The 20,487-nt window shown below is 39.2% G+C and overlaps 1 protein-coding gene across 1 annotated transcript in view; it reads right to left on the reverse strand.

The window, feature by feature from the left end:
* Positions 1-369: 369 nt before the first annotated feature.
* Positions 370-20,487, reverse strand: part of TM9SF2 (transmembrane 9 superfamily member 2) — a 44,794-nt gene continuing 24,676 nt past the window's right edge. Inside the window, exons 9-17 of the mRNA XM_004680054.2 lie at positions 20,135-20,243; positions 16,240-16,372; positions 13,589-13,708; positions 11,480-11,537; positions 8,954-9,113; positions 7,117-7,268; positions 5,819-5,930; positions 2,939-3,110; positions 370-1,060 (exon numbers count right to left, since the gene is read on the reverse strand). Coding sequence (XP_004680111.1) covers positions 993-1,060; positions 2,939-3,110; positions 5,819-5,930; positions 7,117-7,268; positions 8,954-9,113; positions 11,480-11,537; positions 13,589-13,708; positions 16,240-16,372; positions 20,135-20,243 — 1,084 coding nt within the window. The 3' untranslated portion in view covers positions 370-992. The remainder of the gene's footprint in view (positions 1,061-2,938; positions 3,111-5,818; positions 5,931-7,116; positions 7,269-8,953; positions 9,114-11,479; positions 11,538-13,588; positions 13,709-16,239; positions 16,373-20,134; positions 20,244-20,487) is intronic.

Here is a 20,487-nt window from a genome sequence, read left to right on the forward strand (position 1 = left end):
GATTACATGCCAGTTATAGTTAATGTATAGATTACAAAACTGACTTTTCAAAAACCAAAAGCCATGTATATTGAAAACAGGGTAAAAACATTACTGACAACACAGCCAATATTAACTACTAGACTTAAATAACTTATTTGGCTAGATATATATGACTAAAATTCCCATTACTGTTCCTTGGTGAAAATCTGAGCTTTGTCACAAATCCAGAGAGACTGGAATTTAATTTAGATCAAAATTCAAAGTGTCACAACAACAAAACTCAACAAGATATGATAAAGGAATATAAATCACTATAAAACACCATTGGTAAATAAATTTATATTTACAGAACTTCCTTGAATATACAACAGGTAATAATGCAATGAAGACGTTTTTACAATATTTATTAAGATAACAAATTTATAAATTGAAAGACTCAGAGGCACATAGTTTAAAAGGCCAGTACCATGGGAATAATGAAGTCAACACAGAAAAGAAGATATGAACAGATATAACCAATACAGAATCTTTTTAAAAGCCACATCCCCCCAATAAACATATCATACGAATCATCCTTCAAAATTACCATGATAAAAAGTTATTTCCTTCAAAGAAAAATAATCTTTTCGCCTACCGAGCCTAGAAAATCCTATTTACAATGCACTGTCCTGCATTTCACCAGCTTTGTTTAATATGGCCTCCTTTATCTGCTGTTAGAAGTATTGAAAATTGTATAGCTATTGTATTTACAAATGCACATAATATTTAAATTTGCTCTTCAATGAGAACAATTGAATATATACTTAATCAAATCACAATACAAATGCTTTAGTGTTGAAAACACTTTCTGTGGGGACAGGTGTATGGGAAGAGGTGTATTCAGAATTATGTCGGTTCTCAAGGATTACTAGGCCAATAAGTCTGATAAAACTCAAGGTAGTCACAAAAACAGCTCTTTGTTGATGAAGAATTTAATTTATTTCTGTTTTAACTGGACACACGGGGCTTCTTCAGTCAACCTTCACCACACTGTATATTTTGGTGACAAACCAAAAGCATGCAAAGAAGCCAATTGTTCCTAAAAAAGAAAAAGCAAAATAAACCTCTTTTCAAAAAGAAAATTTCATAAATTACACAAAAATACAGATGATGTTAAGTGATTCTTTAGAAAGTCACAAAACTACCAGTTACAATCTGCCTGGAATTATAAACCATAGGGATCCATGAACTTTTTAAAATTACACAACTGCCTCAAAATCTTGTATAAACGGGTACTAAGAATGTTTGATAAGATCACCTAAGTTTTTTATAAAATTTTTCCCTTATTACCTGCAAAAGACTGAAATGGATTATCAATTTCCCTTTCTTAAGAATATTTTCTTATCACAAAATAAAACATTGCTATTACATTGTTTCCAAATTATGGTATAAACAGCCTAAACGGAATGTCAGTCACAGACTCAATTGAGGTATTTTCTATACAGTTACTGGGAATTATCAGTTTTCAAAGAATAATAACACACTAACTAAATAGAGGTAATTTTATCTGCCCTACCTGCCTCCACAGACTACTGTACAGGGCAGTAACTCGTGACAACACGTATGCTTTGGTATCCAGACCACTTATTACTAAATTCTTATTCTAGAAGTTTGAAATGAGCAAAATATAAAACAGCACCTTTTTAAAAGTTCTTCTTTTTGGCTTCTGCAGCCAAATCTTTTTTTTTTTTTTAAAGATTTGTTATTTGTGCATTTAAGAACTGGGGTGCAGGCCAGAGATAAGGGGGTGAGAGGATTCATCAGAGACATAGTGGGGAACAGAACAGGTGGATCTACTGAAAACCACTGCTGAGGGAAGCAGTGGTCAGGACAGAAGCAGTTTGCTGCACCCCTGTGAGTGTCCCTGGCCGGCCGGGGATCAAGCTCAGGTTACAGCAATGGGTGATAGTGTGATAGTGCTGAGACTTAATCTCTGCGCCACCAGGGAAGGCCCTGTAGCCAAATCTTAGAGAAGACATTAGATACATATTTTCTGTGACAAAGGAAGATCCCACAATTTGTTTTTTAAAAAACGCTGTCATTCCATAATGTAACAAGCCAACCACAGGGCTCTGAGATATTTAAAAAAAAAAAATCAAACACACAAACCTTTTATCAACTGGTCAGAGGAGATATATATAAACATACATAAACTAAACAGCAATACAGCGCACACTATATATCATTTGGTACTTTGGTTTTAAAGTGGAGATAAAAATTCTAGAATGAGGCCCTCCCTGGTGGCGCAGCGGGTTAAAGCACAGCACTGAGAATCTAAAGCCACTTCCACATGAGTTCGATTCCCGCCTGCCCCGGAGGTGACCACATGGTGTGGCAGACCTCTCCTGACCCACCCGCTGCTCCCCTCAGCAGTGTACTTGGTCGATCTGCCTGTTCTGTTCCCCACTCTGTCTCTGGTGAAGCCTCTCGCCGCCCCTGAGCCTCCAGCCTGTACCCCAGTTCTGTATGTACAAATAAATAAATCTTTAAAAAAAAAAAAATTCTAGAATGAGAGGTGATCTATGATCCTCTTTCCCTGTTAGGACCCATTCTCAATCTCATCTTGACTTCAATTTCTACTCATTCCTAAATTTAAATAACTAACCTTCCCCCTTATTTCTGAATGGGCCCAAGACATACTCTGCTATTAAGAGAGTGAGGAGGCGAAAGTCCAGGCGCTGATCCAAAGGGCCCCTGTGCTTTCAGCTCACCATGACCCAAGTTTAGCTTTCTTTCCTCATCTGGGAGTGGGCGGAACTAACTATGCCCAGTTGCTAGGGGATTAAACATAGAAGCACTAAGTAGTAGAAACCTTCACAGATCTTATGAAAGGAAAAGAATTACTAATTCTCTCCCTAATAAGTTATTATAATGTTAGCTATATTATACAGCAATCATTTCACATTTTAATTCTTACCTGTAAAAAGAAAGAAGATTAAAACCATGATCATGGTATAACCAAAGTACAGAATTGTACTTGCTGTTCCTGTGATCTGCAGTTTTGAAAAGAAGTAGTGTATTGCATATATTAAGAAGTAAACAGCTGTAAAGCCACTGGTAAGGAATGAACGCCACTGCCAATGGTAATCCTAGGTAGAAGCAAAATTAAACAAGGATTACTCTCCAGCTACGAGACAACGAGCAGCAAGTAAAGGGACAAAGCAAACCACTAACTGAAACAGCCCTCGCTCTGGTCCCCTGCTGCAGGGCATCTCCCCACTTCCCTCCACCCCATCTTCAAGTGTGGGCAAGTCTTAAGTTTCTGAATAATGAAGCATTTGACGGCATTTTAAAATATATCTTTCCCAAAGAAAAGCAGCATAAAACCCTTCCTTACACACCTAAAAAGTAATGTTGCTTATCTTAAGTCTATCAACTCTGTAACAGGAAGATTACTTTACAACGATGTGGTTGATCTCCATTTTCATTATTACGTTTTATTATTTTACTTCAAGCTTTTCTAATTTTACTTTAAGTAGCTTTTAAACCTAGATCTTTGTCAATACTCTACTATGCCTCCTATCCTTTAAAATATGTGAAAAGTACATTTTAAAATCACATCAATATTAGAAAATCCTAAAGAATGCACATACAAAAAAATGAATTCAGCAAAGGTGCAGAGTACAAGATAAACATAAAAATAAGTTGTGTTTTCATAAGCCAACAATGAACAATCCAAAAATGAAATTAAAAAAAAAATATTCCACATACAATATAGTACCTAAAAGAATAAAATGCATTGGAAGAAATTTAACCAAGGAGGTTTTTTCTGTACTTTCTGAAAACCACAAAACACTACTAACAGAAACTAAGGAAGACAAATAAATGGAAAGAGATCCCTGTCCACGCACTGGAAGCCCCCGTAAGATGGCCAAGCTCTCCAGCAGACACACAGGATCTGTACTCCGGGTGAGCTCTTAGTGACTTCCTGCAGAAATGGAAAGGTCAAGCCCAATTCACAAGGAATTGTAAGGGGCCCTGTATGGCCAAAACAACCTTCCAAAAGAAAAGGCAGAACTTACCCTTTCTAATTTTAAAACTTAACTACCACAAAGTTAACAGTCAACAACAGCGTGGACTGGTGAAGGACAGACATGCAACACCACCGGAGAACTGACCACCCCAAATGAACCTACATATGTGGTCTGTGGTTTTCTAGATCATTGCCACAGCTATTCGAGGACAGAACAGCTGCTTCAACAAATGGTGCTGGGAAAATCAGATATGTACATGCAAAAAAGGAAGTTGGATACCTAATTCCCTATCAAAATGGGTCAATGACCTTAATATGTGACTTTAACTGGGGTAGATCTCAGTACCTTGAATTTAGCGATGAATTCTTAGATATAACAACAAAAGCAAAACAGAAATTGGACTACCAAGGAAGTGAAAGCACAACCAGCAGAATGCGAGTCAGTATTTGCAATTGTGTACCCGATAAAAGTCTGGTATCCAGAACAAAGAACTGTCAAACTCAACAAAAAGATAATCTAATTTACAAATGGGAAAAGGATCCAAACAAATGATTTACCAAACAAAAAAAAAGATGCTCTACACAAGTGGTCACTGGGGAATGACCTCTCAGAGACCCTACCATGGTGCTACTTCACACTCACCAGGACTAAAAAGTGGAAAATGCCAAATACTATAAAAAATGTACAGACATAGAGCCACTGTGCTTGTTGGTGAGAGTGTAAAATGACGGCACCTCTATGGAAAACAGTGTGTTGGTTCCTCAAAAGTGAAAGAATCAACATAGGACTCAGCAATTCTATTCCTAAGTATCTACCCAAGGTACTGAAATGGGCACCAAACAGACTTGTACATAAACAGTCAGAGCAGCGCCAATCCCAATAGTGAAAAGGTGGAAACAAGTTCGTCAGTGGATGAACAGATTAACGAGCTGGGGTGTATCTGCTCACACGGACCATCACTAGTCATAAAGCCCAACCAGGACTGACACATAGCACTAAGGCCCTCCGCAGCCCGTGACTCTGCAGGTGCCTCTTTCTCCGTTTCCCAAGAGACCTTCTAAAATGTGAAAAAGGAAACGTTCTAAGTGAGAGAGGCCAAGCACAGAAGGCTTCCTATCTTGTAGTTCTACTTAGATGAAATGCCAGAATAAAGACATCCACACACAGAGGCAGACTGGGGGTTGCTGGGGGGAGGGGGCAGTCTGAGCTTGGTGGGGAATGAAAATACGAAAGCAGCGGTGGTCAGACAACACTAGCTTGCTAGCTGTAGGACGTGCCACTGAATCATTTACTTTGCAATGGTTTATGTGAATTTAAGCCTCAAAAGTTTTTTTTTTTTTAAAAAGCACCAAGTTTAACAAAGTTAGATTTTATCTCCTGAATAGAAAATAACTACAAAGAATGATTTAACCCAACTTAAACCTTTAAAAATCATTACCACCTTTTGACAGAATGCCCCCGTTTTCCCATGCTGCCAACAATGTAACTCAATACAGTGACCATGAATTCCTGTTTGAGTGAATTTTCCCAAATAAAATGTTTATCTTCACTAAATTTCAGGCTAGAAATATCGATGCTATATAGAAAAAATATTAATTTTTTAAGCCTTACCTTTATAAGCTAAACATTTAACATTTTAAAGTTAAGCTCTAACCACACATGCTGAATACACACTCTAAAGGGAACCAACATTTGACTTAGCGGTGTGGGTCAGATTCTATCTCAAAAAGCGCCGTTAAGGCAGGATTCCTCCTCACTACCCACCCGACGTACGCCACCCTTCAGCTGGCACCTCATCCGACCCGAGCGCTGCTAGGACATACCTCTGCACACAGGTGGAAATAGCAAAGCAGGATAGTTGCTTCCGAGCATGTAATGACCAAAATGATAAACACCAGAAACAGGAAGCCAAACATGTAATACATCTGGTGTGACCTACAATCAAACAAGTCAAGACAAACTAAATAATTTTCTCTTTGACAGACATAGAAGTCACCATCTATACATTTTTCTTGAATTAAAAATGGTTCCTTTTTCTCTATCAAAGACACAAATACTTATAGGTTTAGAAGCAATGGGGTAAGGTCTTTACAATGAAGTTTATATTTAGAAGCAAAAACTAGATATTGTCACTCAGAATCAGTCACTCTGTGCAGGGGCAAGCTACACCCCAGTCCAGCAGCTTCATGGGCAGGACATGGCAATGTCACTCATGACTGACAGCTTCACGGGCAGGACATGGCAATGTCACTCAATTCTGCCATCTTGGTCAGGTAGAACCTGAAACTTATTTATTCAAATATGCTTAGTCAACTTATCTGCTGCTGAGGGCGACAAATCTGGTAATTAACATAAGGCACTATTGAACTGAGAACAGGTTACACTGCTATGTAAGAAAAGATTATAGTATCGCTTATCATACATGATAAAATCAGTTGAATTTATAAAGTACTTTAACAAGTAGGAAGGAAAACTTTTCTAATCAGTAAAAAGTTCAATTTTCTGACTTTGCAACGACGAACCCTGTCACGTTCTGTAATATGTCAGTGTGATCAAATACCAGTCATAATATACAGTAACGCATATGCCTGGCAGAGTGGCTCAAACTCCCCAGCCATGTAAACGAGAAATCGGGGCAAAGAGGACTCCTGAGATAAGAAGGGACTCTGAAGGACTTCCAGCAGGACCCTTTCTGCACGGCCTGCTCTGACCCCTCCACTCAGAGCTCAGAGCAGCCCGTCCAAGGCAGTACCGGTCATTTACGCAAAGCAGGTTTGGAGCGCCGAGGGTTAATCTACTACGTGACACAATGAAATTACTTGATCTCAAAGTCCCATCTTCACCTTTATAAAATTGGGGCTAAGACCCACCTTATATATATATATCTGAGACTATAGTGGGATTAAGTCAGAGTGAAAATTCTCAAGCCTTTAACTGATAACAGCTGTTATTAGTATTATTCCTTTTCCCATATGGGAAAGATAAAGTAATCTTTTGGTTACTACTTCTAATTATGGGAGAACAGTTTATATTCATGGCGTAAATAGCAATCGTTACGAACAGAAAGAGAAAGCTAGTACTACAAGGTAATGAGGAGTAAAACGGCTTTGTTTTATCTTACCAAATACTATTCAGAATGAAGAAAAGCTGTATAAAAATGCACCCAAAGGGTAGGATCCCACCCATGATGATACCAGGCAATGGCTTTGTGTAGAAAGACTGTTCTGGAATCTGACGTGGAATCTGATTGGTTCGAACTGGGTGTTCAATAGCCTTTGGTAATGAAAGAAAAAATAATTCATAATTATTTATTACTTAAAACATTCTCTGTATTAGATTACTGCCAGTTTTTTCTCATTTGATCCTATCCTCACAGTCATGGCAACACCAGTCTTAAGCTGACTTCAGTCATTAATCTGGATTTGGATTTCGAAACAAGCCAGACTCTCTCAGACACCCTATTCTGGTCCACTGGGCAAGCTACCCATTTCCAGTGACTCTGCATGGCTTGATGACTATTGACAAAGTAAGAAATAAACAGAATATGACAGAATGCTTGGCCAGTAACAGTTGATAAATGGTAGAATTAGGTTCTTCCTTTTAACTACATACGTTAAAAATCAGCTGGTTCTGAAACTGCTGTCAATGTATTTCTTTCTTATTGGCAGATGGTTAGTGTAATCATTAAAATTGCTCAGTTTTACTAGGAGTTAAAAACATGAGGAGGATAATCAACAGTCTCTAAAGCTTTCAGACCAGGGTATTGGTGATAGTCTCAGACGTCTCCCTCACACTATACTAGAAGGAAGCACAGACGCCACGGGAACCTCATCATCTACAGGCTTACATGAGGGCTGAAAAAGAAGCACGTATGTAGAACTTAATTTTCTTGCAAAAAAGCCCAAAGATACGCCTGTAACTTCTGTGATGCTATATCAAAATCTAGAACTTGGCGTTTTCACTGGGGTCATCCTCCTATGGACCCGATTTTGTTACATTTATATTTCACACATGTATGTGTGTGTATGCAGAAAACTGTGACAGTACTTTTCAATTTTGTATTTTTAGCTGGTAAATTTCTGCAAATTGAAGTATTTACTTAATATATATATTTAAATAATTTAAAAATGTAAATGGTTTTGGTTTATTATGCTTTTTTAGTGATAAAATTAAAACAAAATGCTAAAGAACTTAAAAATCTCCAGCGTGGCCTGGTGTGCATGGAAACTAGGAAGCAATGACAGTGATCTTCAAGAACAAGCTGGATTCCCTTCACACAGGGTGTTATGACACAGTGTTTCATTAGCCCACGGACTGGCCAGGCCAGTTAAGTGGACTTAGAGGAGCACCCTGAGACTAAGTCTTGTTTTGCTCCTGGCATGAGGGCAGAGGGGGCGGGAAAGGAGAAAAGACAAACTGGAGCAAGGAGGGAGAAAGACAAGAAGGACCTGAGCCTCGATTATACTCTTCCTTAAAATCTGGCATATAAAATTTACTCCAAAGTTACATACTTAAAAAAATTGCTTCTCTTACTTTATAGTTACCTCTCTTACAGCTTCATCCACACTCTTGGTTTACTTTGTTAAGTACAGACTAGAAACATTTACATTACAAAGGGAAAAAGTAAACATGAAATTTAGATTAAAAAACTAAAAAATTACTTTAACTGTTTGAAAAGTCAACACTTTCCTTAGTTTAAGCCAGCATTTTACTTCCAGTTAATCTGTGTTAGTTTCCACCTATTTACAAACTTTGAAATCTTTGTTTATGTCTGTACACCCTCTTGTCCACATTCTTAAAATACTACTATGACTGTCATCAAACTGAGCCGAGAATTTTCAGGGAAAATATAGATCTCACTGGACAAGTTTATACCTTTTAGACACTATGTCTCTCTTAAGGAGGTATGTACTAATTTCCACAGCTGCTATCTGAGTACGTTAACACTAAATACTTACATTCTTCTTAAAACCAAAGTAGGCGCCAATAAATGTTAGCGGCACAGATATGCAGAACCAAAGGGCCAGTATGGCTACCAGTGTCCCGAAGGGAATAGCTGCTGATGAGCCTTCTCCCCAGAGAATCAGATTCATTATGAAGAAGTCGGCAAATACAATCCTGTAAGACACAACAGATTTCTGGGTGTAACTTGTGTTCGAGCAAAATGCAATCATAGTAAGTAGCATCACAATTTAGTGTTTATAAACAAAGAAAGAGGAATCTTCAGATGTTTCCCCTCATGGAACTCCTACCAGCAGCTTGTTAAAGTTATCTCTTTCCATGGTTTATCACATTCAGGACAAAAAACCCTAAAGACTTTACCATAAAACTACTAGTGATAATGATGAAAACTGCAACGTGGCAGGACTCAAGATCAATACACAGAATTGTGTTGCATTTCTATATGCAATTAATTAGAAGAGAATTCAAGAAACAATTCCACTTACAATCCTACCAATAAGGACAAAATACCTGGGCAAACTTAACAAACTTCACCAGAACTATCCTGAGGAAAAAGAAGCAAAATGAAGGTGTCGCACTCCTTGCATACACCTTATATGCCACACAGCAGTGATCAAGGCAGTATGTGTGGAACCAAGACATCACACAGGCCAATGAAGCAGAGCTGAGAACCCAGAAACAGACACACATGCGTGCACAGAAAATCTCTACAATGGAGTTAAGATCACAATGGAGAAAGGAAAGCCTCTGTAACAAATGCTGAGACACCAGGGCAGCCATTTGCAAAAATAAATAAGTAAAACAAACTACATCATTATTTAACACCAAACACAAAAATTAACTCTGACTGGATTAAAGATCTGGCTGTAAAGCCTGAAACCACAAAGTGCAAAAGAAAACGTAAGCGACATATTCCTGGATATAGACTGCAGAGATGCAAAGGAAACAAGAGCAGAAGTAAGCAGACTACAAAATACATTTGAGCAGCAAAAGAAACCCATCACAAAAATGAAGAGTTGGATAACTGACTAGGAGAAGACATTGTCTATCACATGGCTGACGGGGATTAACAGAAGGACCTCGTGAACTTCAGCAACAAAAAAACCCAAAACCCAATGAAAAACTGGGCAGAAGATTTGAAAAGATGTGTGTCCTAATTATAGAGGGCCAACAGGCCATAAAAAAATGCTCAAGTTCACTTACTAACTAGGTGAATGTAAATCAAAACCACAATGACCCATCACCTCACACCTGTGAGAATGGCCCCTATCAAAAAAAAAAAAAAAAGCCTGGAAAACATGTTGGTGGGAATGTAATTCCGGGTGGAAACAGTATGAAGAGCCCTTAAAAAACTAAAAATGAAAATACCGCGAGACTTGGCAATACCGCTGCTAGGTATTATTGAAAGAACGTTAATTTGAAAAGACAGATGCGCCTCTGTGCATAGCAAATAGCACTCACTATTCACAATTCCCACTTTTTACTTCCAACATATGGAAATAACCTAATGCCTACTGATGGATAACTGGATAAACTGTAAATATGTTTACACACACACACACACACACACGCACTCAATGGAATACTACTCAGCTATTAAAAAAAGATGAAGCTTTCCTTTTACAACATGAATGGAATTTAAGCTGTATATGCTAAGTGAAATGAGTCAGAAAGTGAAAGATGAAATAGATTACAGGATGGCTTCTCATCTGTACAATATAAACTAATTAAGCAGAACAAAACAAACTCCAAGACTCTAAAAATATGGTGGATTCCAGAGGGTAAAGGAAAGGGGAAGTGAGGTCTCTCATATGGGAATGGCACTAGACTCTGGTGATGGGTAAGGCAAGCTTTACTTATAAAGTGAAGATACAAGCCCAAAATTTCTTTAGTACAGTAAATCAATCCTACTAGACTTAAGTCTTTGGTTTCCTTACTGTTGCTTACTGTTTAGGGGCCAGTTCTTGTTCACCAGAAGTCTGGGAGTTGGGAAGAAAGTGGGTTCTACTTCTAGAACCAGGTGTGTATCAGATACTTGATATGAGAAGGCTCCCAAGGGTCAAGGCTTTCCTGTTTTTTCACCTGGTGAAGGTTTTTGTTTTGGTATTTATTAATCTACTTAATAAACCTAAAATGTGGTAATACTTTTGATAAAAATCTGAAAATGTATGCATGCTTGAACTATCTTCAGGTGAGGATTCCAGTCTGTGACCAGAACAAAGGCTTTAAATGCAGGCTTACACAACAACATGTCACTCTAATGTCTACCCATTAAAAAACAGACTTTTAAGAAAAGGAATATAAAATTTTTCATGTCTTAAGCTATTTTTATGCAGGTAAAACACATAGTAGTCTTCTACAATGTTTATTAAATATTCACATTTCCCCTTTTTAAAATCTAAATTCATTTTCTTGAGTACATGTTTTAGAGACAAAAAAAGGTTAAAGACTTTCAGTGACTGAAAATTTGGGAACTAAAACATGACCATGTTAAGAAAGTTACTGTTGAAAAATGTTCTTACCCAGGACAAAGAAATGATGTCAACAAAACATTTGTTTTCCACTTCTCGCCTCCAAAGGCTGTAAAAGAACACAAATGTGGCATCAAATACAGACTCTTCCCTGAAGCAAACCAAGTATTCACACTGCAAGCCAGGTACTGGACAAACTACTGGGGAGAGGCACGTGTGTCCAGGCCTAGAAAACGACACTATCAGTGATTATCGCCTTCCCTCATGGAATGAGCCAAACCAGAGGCTCATCACAGGATGACTGCCCAGGATAAATCATGCTCTTGAGCACTTTGCTTCAGTATAAAAATATGCCTATTAATAAAGGAAAGTCACACAGACCAGTTTTTAATTTTTAGTCTCCTTAAAAAAAAAAAAAACCTCAAATTCGAAGTCAGCTTTGGTCACTGGGGCTGAGTAAAGGGCAAGCTGAGATTCTCCCTTCTTGTCACAAAACAAGGAACCCCCAAGTCTGGCGGGCAGCACATCTGGTCCATGGTGGGCCTGACTCCCCAGCCTCCCCAGCACTGCAGGGTGGGGCAGGAGCAGGTGGGAGGGGAATGCAGTGTGTCCAGTCATTGACTGAGAGTAGGCTTACAAATGAAAGAAATTAGCTTATGAACTTCTAAAAAAATCAAGGTACTGCTCTCATCCAGTTTAAAAGTTGGAGATGAAATTGACTGAGATCTGTGGACTGCTCTGATTCTTAAAAAGTTTTAACAGTTTCCAAGCATGTCTAAGTACCACTTATCCTAAAAGAAAACCACAAAGTGTGTGTGTGTGTGTGCGCGTGTGTATATGTATAGCTATGATTTGAAATCACAGTATGATTGATAGAGACCACTGTGCTATTACTCACTGAGTTAAATACAATTCCAGTCAAATACCAGTTTTTGAATCAACCAAACTGACGAAAATGAAGTGTTCTGTGACTGGGGGTCACATTGTAGCACCTCTCAGAAGATGCTATATTCTGAAAGTTGTCTGAGTGCCTGATCAATATGCTACTTAATCTGCAGGTGGGTGACCTGGAGGATGGAGAGGAGGTAAGTGTGTGTGTGTGTGTGTGTGTGAGAGAGAGAGAGAGAGAGAGAGAGAGAGACTAGGCCTGAACTCCAGAGAGGGAACAGGATGTGGACAGGCTCTGAGGGAGGTGCACACGCCCTGCTGGGGGAGTGAAAGCAAGCCAGCAAAGCCGAGGAAGACGGTGACAGCAGCGGGCAGATGCTCACGGGCCTGAAAATCCGTATGACCACCCAGCGCATGTCCTGTAAACGGTGAAAGACATCAAACTTGACAAAATTCACAGACGTTAACACGTGTGATTTGCACACTCAGGAGAGCAGGATCTCTGCAAAGTCTAGCTAGTGTGTCTACCTGGGATTGAGTGTAGCCAATCTCGCCTTTGGCTACACTCACTGTGTTAGACCTACAACCTTATTCCAATCAGTAAGGCCCTTGGTGCCTGAGTTTTGTTCTCTCTCCCTGGTCCTTTGATTCACAGTTTATCTATGTGCCGTCTTCACAGGCCTTCACGACCCCTCAGCAAGCAAACTGGCATTCACCAACAGTGAAAAGCTGTGAGTCAGCTGATATATCCCATCTTTACTCCCTGGCCCTGACCTTTTTTTTTTCCATTGAACTTGATTTCACTTTTGGAAAGAAAGAATATAAGAGATTATAATTAATTATAGAAGTTTTGTAACTCTAAGGCTCTTCAAAATAGTGACAGTTATATGTAGCCAATGTTTACAAAAAGTAAATAACATTTTAAATGTGACATCTCTAATGTAAGAAAAGGCATTCCTGTATAAAATTACTTACTATAGTTAATAAATCAGTGTTACTCATTTGTATACTTTCTTATCAGTCTACATGTTTCAATGAAGGCAGCAAATCTAAGTTCAACCAAACCTCTAAAGTCAAAATTTAAGAGGAGGAGGAGCATGGATAAATAGCACCAAAATTTGCTTCTTTTGAACAGATAAACTAGGAATTGTCATTTACAGCATAAAAGAATTCACGAATTAGTGCAAGAGGCACTGCCAAGAAGCCCAAGGCTCCAGGTGTGTGTGCGTGCACACGCTTCTCGGCCCCATAAGGGCGGAGGCTCTCACTTACACTTGTAGAATCTGGCAGCGACGTAACCCGCGGGAGTGCCCAGTAGCACCCACAAGACCACAGCACATGTCATCAGTGCTCCTCTGTTGGCAGGTGACAAAAACCCCAGGCAAGCAAAGACTAGAAAGTAAGCAATTTAAGGTTATAAGGATTTTTTTTTTACCTTTTATCTCACATCACTGTTCATTTGTGCACATCATCTGACCCTCCCCTGAGGTACAGGCCCTATTGATTCCCCAACCACCACAGCACCCACGGAACATCACAGTCCCTGTGCCCTTCCCTCCTGCTTTGACCCCTCTCCGCCCCCTCCCCGCTGGGTGCTGACTCAGATCCGATGGTTTGCCTAAGAGTGTTATCTTTTTCCTCACCCTGTATTCCATCTAGAAATGAAACCATCTGATATTTATCTTTCCCTTCTGACTTATATCACTACTCTACCCATCCCAGCACCATCCGTGTTGCTGCCAATGGCTGAGTTCATCGTTTCTGATGGCTGAGCAGCACCTCACTGTGTGTTATATAGCGCACACCTTCTTCACCCACTCATTCATTTCGGGGCACTTAGGCTGTTTCCCTGTCTCCGCTAGTGTAAGCAGTGCTGCACTAAACACAGGAGTCCAGGTATCCTTTCGAAATAGTGTTTTCGTATCCTTTGGGTAGAATCCTAAGAATTAGTGTTTTCGTATCCTTTGGGTAGAATCCTAAGTGCGCAACCTTTGCTCCCTCTGTTACAAAGGGACAGAAAACCACTCCCATTTTTAAACAAGAAACAAAATCACAATTCCCTGAAAACAGTATGCTATCGTATACACAGCCTGAAGCCTGGCACTACTCCAGGCGCTGCATCATAGGTTTACACAAGACAAACTCCACCTCTGACAGTTTCTCGTGGGTCCCTAAGATTCCACTCTTCTTATCTGGGAAGGCTGACAAGCAATTTCAGCTCCTGATGCTCAAGGACAGCTTTTAAAATCAACACAAAGAAAAATGTTTCCACTATGAAATAAGGAAAACTTCCAGCTTTTGTTCCTTTTAAAAACAGTACTTAGTCCTCAGGTGAAAAAAGCCTCATGACACCTAAATACTGAAGACAGAATTTCATCAAAGAATAAAATAGAGGAGTAGATTTACAGCACCATTAGCTTTTGGAACATAAATTATCTGACTTGTTTAATGTCTTGGGGGGCGTTCTGGCCCCTACCTTTTTTCCATGGGCTAGTTTTGTTTGTTCTTCTGTATAATCCTCCCTACTAATGAGAATGAAAAACACTACCTTTCATTTATAGGGATCCTAGCTTTAAGATGTGGATCAGAAGTTACCACTGCAACAGAACGAACTGTTGCCAGTGAGGTCCTAGCCCCAGATGTTCGTTCCCAGTGTGCCCACGGTAGGCGGAGCCAAGCACATGCCCACGTGCACCTCCAGATCAGCAACCAGATGAGGAGTGAGAGGAGAACCTCACGGTCCCTGGAGACTGATCAGGGTGATGTAAGAGCCCTCACACTGTGGCCTGAGAAACAAGTTGTTCTGAAGGAGAAAGCTCACATTTGCACATTTAAGAAAAATGATCCCCCTCTCTGAAGCTCTAGAACTTCTCTTCTTCACAGGTTCACTTGCTACCTGCCCTCTAGCAACAGACAGTAGCAGGCAGTCCCTGATACAATTTTAAAGCAGAATTGCTTCCTAGCATGCAACCTGCTCTCTCTGGGTCTCTGGGGATGTGGTGCCTTCATGCTATCTTCTGGCCAGGCCAGGCCTCTTTCACATCTCCTGCCCTATCCTCTTCAGCCTACTACACTACAAACGCCAGCCCTGCCCATCACAGCGGTGTCCCTGGAGAAGCTGTCTGTAAAGACGCATATTCGACGTCTTCACACTGAATCTGAAGGTTCCCAAACTTACTCAGGTGCTAGGTACCTGAAAGTGAGCATCCTTTCTGCAAAGCATTTATGTAATCAATTCCACCATAAATATCTGGAGCAGTTTCACTAACTGAAAATGATCACAGCATTATGTATTTAATGTGCATAAAAACAAATGTTTACTAAAAAATTTTTTTCACTAAAAAAAATTTTTTTTTAAAACACAGTGGAGAAAAGAAGAGTGGTTCTGAATTCTTCTAGTAATACTCATTTGTTACTGCTCATCAACACTAGGAAAGATTGGGAGAATGCAAATTAGAAAATTTTAACTCATGAACATTCTTTTCTTTTACATTTAGGAAAACTAAAGACTCAAAAAATGTAACCCCAGAGAGGTCTCAGAACCACCCTGTTTTTTTGTTGATCTAAGAGATGTCTATTTTTCAAAAATTGTCAATGGCAAAAATATAAGTAATAAAGTTTCTTTAAGATTTTTGGGTAGCACAAGGAGATACTTTTTGTGTGGGAACATTGTTAGGAAAAAAGAGGTATCTTTCCTAAATCCTCTGAAGATGAGAGAGGTCTGATAAAGAGCTTCCTGTCCTACTCTCTCTTCTTCTCCCGTCTCTCTCAAGGTAAGCCAGGAATGTCTTGGAATCCTAAAGCTCCTGGTGGGCAGGATAAGTAACTTGTGACCCTAGTTCCGGTCAACTAGACTCAGACTGACCATCTCCAAGGGTGGCCAGAGTCCATATGCTAGGAGAAGTATTTTCACTGACACTTACAAAGAGTCACAAAAGTCATAATTAAAATCTGTGTCCCCGATCCAAGAAACACCGATAGCAGCATCCCTTTTCTTGGCGGACGGAAGATATCACCATGAACTAATTTCCAGCCGAATTCTTCCTGGGCATCCTCCTAAAAAGGTGACAACAACATTTGAGACAATTAGCTTGTTAACTGTTGAATATGCTGACACAGAAATTTTTCTTTAACTTACAGACAATATTTTGAAATGGAAAGCTTGACTTGTGGCCTTTACACAATTTTCTTGAATGGTCTTTAAAGAAATGTTGTACATTATGGTCTATGAATAAAAAACTTGATACAAAAGGCAAGGTGATACTCATTGAGTTGAAGTCAAGCTTTATCAGTCCATCTGATGACCTAATTTTTAATCACACCTTATTCTCTTTCAACCTACACTGATTTCCAACATATACAAAAGGTGTTAGGGCTTATAGCTACTTTACTGGAACAGTTCGCTTAGCTCAGTCATCAATCTAAACTGCTCTATATTCAGACATACATACATGTATATAATGTGTACACACACACACACACACACCCACACACAGCTGCCTTACCAGTAGCCCCAACCTATCTATATATTCAAAATACTGTTCAGCATCTTAAAGTGTTACCCACAGCAGAATGACTCTCTCCCCTCACCTCCACTTTCTCTTCCTGCAGTCCCTCCCAAAGCTATTGCTAGCTTTCCAATTCTTCAGCTGCCAAACCCTTGCAGTTAGCCTTGAATCTTCCCTTTTTATACCCTGTATGCCATCCCTTAGAGAAAGCAACACTCCACCCACAAAGCATACCCACAGGGCCTACCAGCAGTATGTGGCACCTCACCTGGCCTCTGCACTACCTAATGACTTACTCTTTGTGTCTGCCCTTGCCTCAGTTCAGCTGATTCTCAGCAGAGCAGCAAAAATGCTCTTTCAATCAAACAAAAGGTGGTCTGGACTAGACTCATAGGGTCTTTCATTGACTTTTCTCCCTCTCCAGCCAGCCAGCCAGCCAGCCAGCCAATCAGTCTTGCACTCCTCCTCTTCCATAGCCTCAGTTCATTTCCCACCTTCCTCACCACCATTTCCTGTACCTGGGCGTTCTCAAACAGCCTCCAGACTGGTTCCTGTGCTTCCAGTTTTGCCTGCTCGGATTAATTCTCCACATAATATTCAAAGTAATTTTCCTAAAATACAAAGCTGGCCGTGTCACTGCTATTTAAACTTCTTTAATAGCTTCTCAATGACATTCAAACTGCACAGCTTACAAGTCCTTCAGAAGCTGGCCCTTGCTACTTCAGCAGCCTCTCTTGAAACATTCTCCGCAGGGTACATCTGTATCCCTCCCCCCAATTCCCATTCCATCTCTGTAAGCAGTAGACAAAGTCATTGTTAATATACTACTCTTAAATGTACTTTTTATAAACATAAATCAACTGAAATTTGAAACATGTAAAATTTTGCAGAGGTACTAATTCTGCTCTAGTGACTACTTTTTGTAAGACAGTAGTAAACAAGAAATACACTGGTAAATATCAAAATATTTCCTTCTTCTTGATACAAAATACTTCCACATACACAGCTGGGAATTACTCTTAGCTGGTCATTCACAAAGAATGTACAAATTGAAGTATTACTATATGTACATGGTCCCAAACAGATCAAATAAAACTATATCTGGAATTGTCTTCAAAATAAAGGGACAGGGTGATCAGACAAAATAAGACTCATCAGAATTTGACTAGGTGAACCAGTGTGACAGGTTGTGAATGTCTATTTTAAAAGTATGGGGTGGGAAGAGAAGCATGTGCACCTCTTTTTTTTCTTTTCACATCATTTTGTACATTTTTTCCCCCCATCTCAATTGTAATCCCCACGGGTTTCCTATCACCATGTCACCCGTGTGCCATCACTAAAATCCCGTGCACTCCCCCCCCCCGTTTTGATCCCATTCCCCACTCCACCCCCTCAAAATGTCTCTGGCATATGGTTGTTCATTATTTTTGTTATTTTCTCGCCTGGTCCATTATACTCCTGCTATGAGTGAAACCATCCATATTTTTCTTTCTCTTTCTGGCTTATCTCACTAAGCATGATCTTTTCCAGCTCCATCCAAGTTGCTGCAAAAGACATGTGTTTCTCTTTTTTGGTGGCTGAGTAATATTCCATTGTATATATGTACCACATCTTTCTAATCCAGTCATCCACTTTTAGGCATTTGGGCTGCTTCCATGTTTTTCCAACATGTGCACCTCTTTTTTTTTTTTTTTTAATGGGATAGTGTGAGATAGATGAGACCATTTGTAATTACTCTTTGACTGAATTAATACTAAAAACTTTATTGGATGTAAGTGAAAAATAAGTTTCCCACAAGTAGCTAGGTCCCTTCTCTGGAGCAAACATATGCTGATTAGTTCCTTGTTGCTCTTTGCAGAGATTATTCTACATATACATACAAGCAGATGCACGAACATTCTTTTTTGCACAAATGGTAGCATATAATACACATTGTCTCATACCCTGTTTTTTTCATCTAACAGTTTCAGAGATGCTTCCACATCTCTAACATCTCTAGAGATTTCTACAGAGGTGCTTCATTCTTCTTTTTTTTTTTTAAAGATTTATTTATTTATGTATACAGAACTGGGGTACAAGCCAGAGGTGCATGGGTGGTAAGAGGATTCACCAGAGACAGAGTGGGGAGCAGAACAAGCAGACTGCAGAAGTACACTGCTGAGGGGAGCAATGGACAACATAGGAGAGGCCTGCTGAGTCATGTAGGTCACCTCAGGGACCAGGATCGAACTCGCACTGAAGTGGCTGCAGCTAGCTTACAGTGCTGCATTCTAACCCCTTGTACCACCAGGGAGGGCCCTGCATCATTCTTCTTAACAAATATACTGTATTTGACTATATGGATAGTCCATAATTTGTAAAATCTGTCCCTTATTGATGTGTATTTGGGTTTCTTATAATCTGCTATTATAAGTAACAATGACACATTTCAATGCCTCAAAAATAAAAACAGTAATAATTCATTGTATCCAGCTTAATTTCTAGGAATGGAATTGTGAGGTCAAATTATTACATTATAAATCAGTATTGCTGATTGCTTTCCATACATTATACCAAAATACATTCTTATGAGCTAAGTATCAAATTGGTAGTATCTCAATCTCCTCAGACATCAACACATGAACATTTAATTTCTACCAATGTGCCAACAATGTTGCAGTTACTAAGATACAAGGAAAGCCAGGGAAAAGAGACTATAAAAGAGAACTATTGCAGAGCTTATACATATTAATATGTTCTTTTCCTGTTCCTGTTTTTTAGAACACTAGAGAAAGCTCTGGAGGAAAAGACTAAAAAGCTAAGGAGAGAAATACCATGAAAATGTGACCTTTTTTGGGTACAAATTACTGCAGTTCTCATGGAAATTTTGTTAGAATGCTGCTATGAAAGAAAAAGTAAACACTTCTAGCATTACGAACCTAAAATACTTGAAAATAAGTAAGTCTGGGGTAAAAAATTACCTTGTGCTTTTGCAAACTGGGCATGCGCTAGAAGTTTAGACAGACAGCACTGATACCCAGAAGGGATGCAAGAGGAGAGCAGAGCTGTGCACTACGTCCACTCTGCACCTATTTATTGCCCAAACAATAGAAGCTTTGATGAGTTCAGTTCTGAATACTGTGGTGAGTATATTTCAAGAGAAAACCAATTCTTAAGGATCATTTTCTTATTTGCAAATGTGAATTCAAGATAACCTTTGCGAAGTATATCTTAAAAGAAAATTCTGTCTAAAGCAATTTAATCTTCTTTCAAAGGAAAAAAATAAAGACTATTACTAGCAGACCAAAGAAGAGTTGAAACACTCACTGACCGTAGAATCCATCTGATTGTATCTGGCAATATCTTTATGCAGTGTCCGCAGCATAATCATGGCCACCATGCCAGACAAAAAGAGGACAATGACCAGGGAATTCATGATGCTGTAGGAATAAGCATGCTAAGATTAATATGTGGCTTAGTTTTGGAACAGTAAAATTCTATTTGAAATTGTTTACTGAATAACATTAAAACAGCATTATTCAAAATTAAAATAACCTGAAATCCTATAAATTTAATGAACTGTGTTCTGCCATGTTTCTTTCTGTGGATATATCATTTTACATACCTATCATACTGTAGCTGTGTGGTGTGTTGAGATTCTAGCATTACAAACCTAAAATACTT

Source organism: Condylura cristata, unplaced genomic scaffold (assembly GCF_000260355.1).
Source record: "Condylura cristata isolate star-nosed mole 26May11 unplaced genomic scaffold, ConCri1.0 scaffold00010, whole genome shotgun sequence".
NCBI classification, from domain to species: Eukaryota; Metazoa; Chordata; class Mammalia; order Eulipotyphla; family Talpidae; genus Condylura; species Condylura cristata.